Source organism: Cebus imitator, unplaced genomic scaffold, assembly GCF_001604975.1.
Source record: "Cebus imitator isolate Cc_AM_T3 unplaced genomic scaffold, Cebus_imitator-1.0 Scaffold88, whole genome shotgun sequence".
Lineage (NCBI taxonomy): Eukaryota > Metazoa > Chordata > Mammalia > Primates > Cebidae > Cebus > Cebus imitator.
The window spans coordinates 2,060,021-2,069,563 of record NW_016107403.1 but is presented as its reverse complement, the minus strand read 5'-3'; the positions used below and the strand labels follow the sequence as shown (position 1 = coordinate 2,069,563).

General features: G+C 39.9%; 1 protein-coding gene across 5 annotated transcripts in view; it reads right to left on the bottom strand.

Annotated features, from left to right (window-relative positions):
• The window catches only part of TTC27 (tetratricopeptide repeat domain 27), a 194,433-nt gene that overhangs the window by 62,257 nt on the left and 122,633 nt on the right, over nucleotides 1-9,543 (bottom strand). For all 5 annotated transcript variants that reach the window (XR_005201289.1, XM_017534848.2, XM_037740747.1 and 2 more), the window contains one exon: nucleotides 6,070-6,297. Coding sequence is in view for 4 of the 5 variants with exons in the window: in XM_017534848.2 (XP_017390337.1) it covers nucleotides 6,070-6,297 (228 nt within the window). In the remaining variant the exon portion in view is untranslated. The remainder of the gene's footprint in view (nucleotides 1-6,069; nucleotides 6,298-9,543) is intronic.

Here is a 9,543-nt window from a genome sequence, read left to right as displayed (position 1 = left end):
AAAAAAAAAAAAAAAAAAAAAAAAAAAAAAAAAAAAAAAAAAAAAAAAAAAAAAAAAAAAAAAAGAAAAAGAAAAATAAATTTTTAAAAAGGTAGAAGAGACTGACAAAAGTACAGGAAAAATGTGTGTGTTGTTAAGTGGGAGATGGAAAAACTGATAGGACATAATATTTCTCTTTTTCAGTGCTACACATACTGGTTTGATAGCTGAACAGTTTCTTTGTTTCTACTTTTTTGCATAAAAGCAGAGTGTAACAGGAATAATAACTACCTAAGAATAGAAATAAGAATGTATATTTTAATTCTAGCCTCTGCCTGAGAAATTGTGTCTGGGAGATTTGGTTGGATTTTCCTCCCACTTTCTTCAGCTTTCAATATCCCACAAACCTCAGAAGTCTAAGGTTGAATTTAAGCAGTTTTAGAAGTCACTTGCAAAAATGAAGCAAGTGGGTGTAAGTGAACAATAGGTAGCAATTTCCAAATCACAAATATAAATGGTACATGTCTTCTGGTTCTCTAATGAATGCACCATAGACAATGTATATCGTTTTGCATCCCATCCCTGATATAAGACCAAACCCTTCTATTTTGTATAGGAACGCTCATTGTTTAAACTTGAGCCCTCAATCACGTTATAGAAGGTCTTTGATTTTATTTAAGCTCTCACTTTAAAATGTGCTTAAATCTAAAAGATGACAATAGCCTCTTTCCCACTAACACTTTCCAGATACAACTATTCTTATACCAATTTGACTTCGGAAAGTTATTAAGATGCGCAAAACCCATCCAAATACCACTTCTGGTTTGCCTAAATTTTGTTATTTAACCTAATTCTCTGAATATGTCTAAAAAAGAGGATAGAATTTCTGTAAATTCCATTTTTCTATTTGTCTTATTGTAGGTCTTAAAGGAGAACACCTATATGTGTTCTCCCTCCAGACAGTTCAAATTTGGTTCAGAAGTTAAAATGAGTTTATGGTGTTTAAGTTTGCATCTTGTAGTAGTTCTGTACAATTGTAGTATCCAATGCCTGCATATTTTGGCATGGTTTACCGCGTGCCTGAATTGGATTCATATGACAAGCTGCAAAATATTGTCATATAACATCTGTTTATACTGTGACTCTGCTTTGAGCAAATGTCATTTCTTTGTCTATGTAAATAATTAATTCTAAATTATATAACGAGACCAGCAAGCCCTGTCAAGTCCTCCCTTGTGACTTCCCTCACTTCATCCCTTCCTTCCTATTGCCCCTCCCACACTAAGAATTGTCATGACTAAAAACTAGACTACTGCTACAGTCTGTTAACTCAGCCCCAATCTAGAATCTCCCACAGCCAGTGCTGCCAAAACAATATTCCTGAATTACCTCTTTACACACCACATTCCTATATTTAAAACAAAGCTCCAAACAAATCAACCCTTCAATGGCTGTCAATAAAAAACCCAATGGTTTAGCCTCACATTGAAGGCGTTTCATAACCTAGCTCCAGTCTAGCATTCCCAATGTAACTGTCCCACTTCCTTTCATCCTAAAAAACTAACCTCTTCACCAAACCTCTATTCCCCCAACACACACACACACACACACACACACACACACACACACACACACACACCTCCTTCTGTGTTTCCAGAGCTTTGTTCATACTCTTCACCTGTCTAGAATGCCCCCATCACTGCCCTTCCTTTGCCTATTCAAGTCCTGTCTTTCAAAGCCAACTCCAACATCTTCTCTTCATTGTCCACCAAAGGTAGAAAGGGTCTCTTTGGCCTCTATATAACTAGTGTTTTACATATAAACTGCTAGGTATTTCTTGGATGTACAATATTGTTAGCTAGCTCTGTCTGTGTTTGCTTCACGAGACTGCCATGATACAAATGGGACTATCTGCTGACCTGCTGCTACGTCTTCATTCTTTGGCTCAGTGCTATGTACAGGCACATTGGAATATATTTAGCTGAAAAAAAAGTAGCTGAAGATACTATTTATTCACCCATTCAACAAATATTTATTGAATACCTAATATGTACAAGGCACTTTTATAGGCACTAGGAAAATATAACCAAACCATACAGATGAAAATTACCATCTTCATGGGACTTGCATTCTAGTGAAGACAAAACAAAACATTTTTTTTTTAAAGTAAACCATACATAACTGTTAGACAAAAAAAAAAAAAAAAAAAAAAAAAAACAAAGCAGGGAAGGAAAATTAGGAGTATAAGATGGGGGTACGATGTTAAATAGAATGATCATGGAAGGCCCTTCTGAGAAAGTGACTTTCACGTAGAACTGAATGAGAGTGGGAGCCAGGTATGCGGATATCTGGAAGGACATTCCAGGCAGAGGAAGAGCAAGAGGAAGACCCTGAGGCAGGAATGTACCTGGCATATTCAGAGAACGAAGAGGGCAATGTGGGGTAAGAAAGGGCAGAATTGGAGGAAGAAGGGAAAAAAAGTGCCAGGAACTTCTTCTGGGGAAAGCCTGAGAGCCATTAAGAGACAGTATTATGACATCTGACCGGACTTTGAAAGATAAATTCGGATGTCCTTTGAGAATAGGCAGATGGGCAAGGAGAAAGGCAGGAAGACCAATAAGGTGGTAACATAACCAGGTGCGAGACAATGGGGATTTGAACCAGGATGGCAGGAGCTGGTAAGAAGGTGTCTGATTCTGGACATATTTTGAAGGCAGATCTGCTAGGACTTGCTGATCAATTAGAGTGGGGTATACGGGAAAGAGGAATTAAGCATTACTCCAAGGCTGGATGGGGTTGCTATTATAGGGATAGGGATAAGCCCGGGAGGAAGAGGGATTAGGAATGGAGAGAACATTTCAGATGCTGGAAATGTAAAGTTGGTGTGAGGAATGAGGAGATCAAGTAAACAGTTAAGTACTGGCATCAAGTTCAGGAGAGAAGACAGGGGTGAAAATAAAATCTGGGAAGTTGTCAGTGTACATTGGAACTTAAAGTTCCAGCACTAGATGAAATCAAGAAAGTGCAGACAAAGGCAAGGTCCAAGGACTACGCCTTTAGGGCATCCCTAGGAACCAGCAAGGGAGCCTGAGGCTGCCAGTGAGGCAGAAGGAAAAGGATAATGCTAACGTGCTGAGAACAGACTGTGCCTGCAGAGAACAATTTACGTCTGTGAGGTTCCTGACACTGATTTAACTGAGACTGTGGCAAGCTAAGGGTGGGAACTCACTTACCCAACTTATAAGGGAGTTGCAGTTAGGGTAAACTTTAGGCAGAAGCTTCTAAGATATGCAAGGATATAATACAGTTTTCCAGAAAAGTAAAATTTTTAAAACAACATTGAGTGAGTTCTCCCTTCTACCAAAAACCAGAAATTAAAAAAATAGAGTGATAATCAAATGAGAGGAAGGTTTCTCAACTATGGCAAAGGTGAAACGATAAGCCAGGTAATTTTTATTGCAGGGGCTGTGCTGTGTATTATGGAACATTTAGCAGCGTCCCTGGTCTCTACCCACTAGATGTCAGTAACATATCCCCATACATCCTCATTGTCAAAACCAAAAATGACTCCGTTAGTTGCCAAGTGTCCTCTGGGGAACAAAAATCTTCCCCAGTTGAGAGCCAATGAGTTACAGCAAACTGATAACAAAAACCAATTCCTAATTATACTCTAAGCATCCTTGCTGTCAAATACATTAGTTTCTGCTGATATTCTGTACTTAGATCTGTCCTACTCTCTTTCCTAGCTTTTTACCTGATTTAGAAGGTTCTAATTATAGTCACCATCCAGAGTAAGCAAAGTAAGCAATTAGCTCAATCTGTCATAAAAAACACACTTCTGATGTTTTCAATGTAAAAGGCATTCCCTCAGTTATCCGGTTCAAAAATGACAATTTCTGCACAGCCATGTTCACAGCAGCGCTATTCACAACAGTCAAGAGGTGGAAGCAAACCGAGTGTCCATCGACATGAATGGGTAAACAAAACGAAGTCTGTACACAGAATGGAATATTTATTCAGCCTTAAAAAGGCAGGAGGTTCTGACACATGCTACAACATGAATGAACCTTCAGGACATTAAGCTAAAGTGAAATAAGTTGGTCACAAAAGGACAAATATTGTATGATTCCACTTTTACAAGTTAGTTACCTGGAATAGTTAAAATCATGAGACAGAAAGTAAATGGTGGTTGCAGGTGCCAGGGTGGGGAACGAAGGGGAAGTAGGGAATTGCTTAATGAGTATAGAGTTTTGGTTTCACATGATGAAAAAGTTCTGGAGATTGGTTGCCCAACAACGTGAATATACTTAACACTACTGAACTGTACTTTCATTTTTATTTATTATTTATTTATTTATTTATTTATTTCAGAGAGGAGGTCTCACTGTGTTGCCCAGGCTGGTCTCAAACTCCTGAGCTCAAGTGATCCCCTGACTCAGCCTCCCAAAGTTCTGGGGTTATAGGCATGAGCCCTATGCCCAGCCCTGAACTGTACTTTTTAAAATGGTTAAGATGGTAATTTTTCTATGTTTTTCACTATAATTAAAGAAAAAAAGACAGTGTAGGCTCAAGGGTCAGATCATCTGGATTTGAATACTGGCAAAATGCCTAATAAGTTACCTGGATTATAGTAAGTGCTTGGTGAACATGTGTCACTAACTATAAGTTAGTATTTTAACTGGTGATTAGAGCAAGTCAGTGTGCATGTTTTTCAAGAGCCATGATTGACAGTTAGTTATATGCGCCTTTGATTAGTGAAATGGGAAGGCAGTTTGGTAGAAAATTAAATAAAGTTTGGTAGAAAAAAATGACCATTTCTAATAATAAAATCATTCTGATAATATTTAATATCATTAAATACAACATAAGGTTAATCTCTTTTCGCTCAAAATTAGATCCACTCCTGTGGATTTATCATGTCACTTAGTTTAAAGATGCAGACCCTTTTGTACTATTTTTTCAAACCTTTGAAAAAACTTTTAAACGTTTAAGTTTATTTGTGGGTATATAAATATATATTTTTCTTAAAATGATCAAGAATTAATTCTATATGTTATCCTATTTATATAAAGGCTTTTCTTTCATTACTGATTTCAGCAAATACTTGCAAAGTCCTAAGCTGTCTGCAATTTGATCTCATATTGATTTTCTTCCTAACATATCTGTTCAAAATTGTACCTAATTTTAATAGCTGTATGTCAGTTAAGGACAGATAAGGAAAAAATATATAACAAAATGAAACAGAAAGTTAAAGTAATAGAAAGTTAATTTAAACAAACCTTACCTGTCTGTTTTCTGCAACAAGTAAGTTTGCAACAAGCAAGAAGTCTATTAGAGAATAAGTTCTTAGCTGTCAAAAACAAACTCACCAGTTATCAGGTTAGAAAATGGATACTCATGGCCTGGCGTGGTGGCTCATGCCTGTAATCCCAGTACTTTGGGAGGCCAAGGAGGATGGATCACAATGTCAAGGGATTGAGACCATCCTGGCCAACCTGGTGAAACCTCATGTCTACTAAAAATACAAAAATTAGCTGGGTGTGGTGGCGCACCTGTAATCCCAGCTACTCAGGAAACTGAGGCAGGGAATTGCTTGAAGCCAGGAGGCAGAAGTTGCCGTGACGGAGATCGAGCCACTGCACTCCAGCCTGGGGACAGAGCAAGACTCCATCTCAAAAAAAAAAAAAAGAAAGAAAGAAAAAAAGAAAGGCCAGGCGCGGTGGCTCGAGCCTGTAATCCCAGCACTTTGGGAGGCCGAGGTGGGTGGATCACGAGGTCAAGGGATCGAGACCATCCTGGTCAACATGGTGAAACCCCGTCTCTACTAAAAATACAAAAAATTAGCTGGGCATGGTGGTGCGTGCCTGTAATCCCAGCTACTCAGGAGGCTGAGGCAGGAGAATTGCCTGAACCCGGGAGGCGGAGGTTGCGGTGAACCAAGATCGCGCCATTGCACTCCAGCCTGGGTAACAAGAGTGAAACTCCGTCTCAAAAAAAAAAAAAAAGAAAAAGAAAATGGGTACTCTTTGTAAGATCAAACCCAAAGAACAGCACAGTGTTGAGAGCAGTAGGGGTTATGAACTGTCTAACCTGCATGGGATTAATCTTGACCGAGCGTTCGAAGCACTCTACGCACTCTTGGAACTCCTTGTTCCGAAGATGAAGGAGGGCTTTGGAGCGCTGAGCGCGAGCACTGCGGTACTGGGACAGCTCCCAGGCCTTGTCATAGCAAGAATGGTCTCCAAGGACATCTCCAAGCAAGCAGTATAAACTTGGCGTTTCTTTTTTCTCCAGCTCTTGTCTAAGGATTTCTTCTGCCTAGAAACAATGAAATTGCTTCAGAGTGATTAATTGCTAACATTTTTTTTTTTTTTTAGCACATACACATCTTAAATCTCACACAATCCAAACTTTTATTTTCAACATTTGCAATTTCTTATTTCATACATCAAGGACACAGGCTGAGTCAGAGGACCAATACAAAATAAATACAGGCATACCTCAGAGATATTGTGGGTTTGATTCCAGACCACGGCAATAAAGTGAATATTGCAATGAGGCAAGTCACAAAGTTTTTGGTTTCCAGAGTATATAAAAGTTGTTTTAGGCCAGGCATGGTGGTTAATGCCTGTAATCCCAGCACTTTGGGAAGCTGAGGTGGGTGGATCACCTGAGGTCAGGAGTTTGAGACCAGCCTAGCCAACATGGTGAAACCCCATCTCCACTAAAAATACAAAAATTAGTCGGGCGTGGTGGCAGGTGCCTGTAATCCCAGCTTCTTGGGAGGCTGAGACAGGAGAACCACTTGAACCCAGGAGACAGAGGTTACAGCAAGCCAAGATTGGGCCACTGCACTCCAGCCTGGGTGACAAAAGTGAAACTTTGTCTCAAAAAAAAAAGTTGTTTTTACACTATACTGTAGTCTATTAAGTATGCAACAGCATTATGTCTTTAAAAAAAGGTACACAGCTTAATTGCTAAAAATGCTGACATGGACATGAAGTAAGCACGTGTGGTTGGGAAAATGGTGCTGACAGACTTTTTCAACATAGGGTTGTCACAAACCTTCCATTTGTAAAAGGCCGAGGTATTTGTGAGGTGCAATAAACTGATGTGCAATAAAATGAGGTATGCCTCTAAGGTGCAAGTAAAAGAAAGGAATGAGGAATAAAAGAACACTGCTTTACTGGCCCTCTGGAGTCCTCAAGGAAAGGCATGGAAGAGAGGTTTACTTCATATCAGGTGGACCCATCACCTGCTCCAGGTGCCACCACTGTGATCATTTTTTAGATCAGTACCTTCCATTCACCTCTACCCAATGACAATGAAAAGCATGTTTTTCCTTTTTCAAAATGGTAAGGCTGGGGAGCCTGGGATTGCTGAGGAATTTATAAAGGAGAAGTTTTTAGCAATGCCTTTTAAGTTTTATGTAAGTTTATATACAACTTAATAGGCATTGCTTAAAATCTACCTCTTAACCAAACTACACCCTACCTCACAGATAAAACTTGCCCATACTAGACCTATCTGATTCTAGACAGCCCATTCACTTTAGAAATTTAAAAATCATCCTCAATACATTGCACAGGGTTAGGCATTATTCACATACATCCACAATTTGGAGCTACTTCATCACGAAGGCTAACTGTGTACTTGTTGCCACCACTCCTCAACTCCCTCCCACCACCATGTCCACCGCCTCATTTCTGATCAATTTCAACACAGAGCGAGAAGCACAGTAGTAGTTCTACTTTTGCATCCTCACGCACGCACCTTCAAGTAAACAGCAGTGGTGCTGCCAAGGATGCTAAGGTAGCCATTGCCAAAATGGACATACATACCCAGGAAAGCCATCCTTTAGTAGCTAAAATAACATTTTAAAGTCCCTAACATATGTTAGCTGGCAATCTGAAAGTCTGTATATTTGATCTTCTTTAGTTGGGCATATCTATACTCCTAATTTTTGTGAAATCTTTTAAAAGAGGACTATGCTTCTAAAAGTGTCTTTGGGTGTTGGCTCCTCTGCATTTCTGATACACAATGGGTCATGTATGCTTTTAGACCTAGTCTGAAAGTGAAACTGGAATTCACAAAACAGTTTCCAAGAAAAAATACTTTTAAGTCCCAAATAGTCAAAATAAAGTTTTGAGTATAATCCATGTAATTCCTCTCTTCATACACAAATACAATAGCTATTAAAATATCTAATTGTAACTCTAGTCACCTATGAAGACATGTATTCAACCACAGACTGTAGCCACAGCAGAATTTTTGCCGAAAACATCTTACCATGTGGTTGTAGGCATTTCTCTTGACAGCCTGGCATGGATGGTATGGTACCCACATCACCCCAGATATTCTGAAGCCCAATTCACCTAATAAATTCCTGTCTGCTTTAGCCAGTGACAGTGTTCTATACTGGTCTGTAATTAAACAATGACCATTATAGTAACTGGGTATAGAAATGATTGCAGGCAATGTACTCCTGGGAAAAATGGAAATGTGTGATTGATATCTGATCTGGGTGGGTTTGAAGGGTTTGAAGACAGAGAGGCTGTAGTGATCATGAGGGGGTGAAACACTGGTAGTCCACGATATTCCGTGATGAAAGAATTACTTCAATTATCGTGTGGTAACAGAACTAAGACACTTACCTAATGCATGGCTTTGCATACTGAGTGATGGGAGATTATGAGGGATACAACTGTGAGGTAAGTTGGCTGTTTCCAAGTTCACTATACAGCTCAAAGAAAGCAAATGACATTCGGTGTTTTAAATCCCCCAGGTCAGAGAACCAGGGAATTTTTACAATTATCTAAAAGAATTTAATTTCCCCTATAGCTACCAACCTGGTACAGCCAAAATCAAAGGTAGGTAGGATACTCCTGTAGGGTATCTGTATTACAATGTAGAATGAATTCAGTTTCACTAGCTCTTTTATTTTTTCTTTTATTTATTTTTTTTGTTGATATGGAGTCTCGCTCTGTCGCCCCGTCTGGAGTGCAGTGGGGCGATCTCAGCTCATTGCAACCTCTGCCTCCCAGGTTCAAGCAATTCTCCAGCTTCAGCCTCTTGAGTAGCTGGGATTATAGGCATGTGTCACACGGCCAGCTAATTTTTGTATTTGTAGTAAAGATGGTGTTTCACCAAGTTGGCAAGGCTGGTCTAGAACTCCTGACCTCAGGTGATCTGCCTACCTCGGCCTCCCAGAGTGTTGGGATTACAGGTGTGAGCCACCATGCCTGGCCCAGTTTCACTAGTTCTATGTGAATGTTAGGGCATTTAGACTGGGTGCTGTGGCTCACGCCTGTGATCCCAACATTTTGGGAGACCAACACGGGCAGATCACTTGAGGCCAGGAGTTTGAGACCAGCCTGGCCAACATGGTGAAACCCTGTCTCTACTAAAGATACAAAAATTAGCCGGGCATGGTGGCACACGCCTGTAATCCTAGCTACTTGGGAAGCTGAGACAGGAGAATTGCTTGAGCCTCGGAGGCAGAGGTTGCAGTGAGCTGTGATCAAGCCCCACTGCACTCCAGCCTGGGCGACAGAGTGAAAAAAA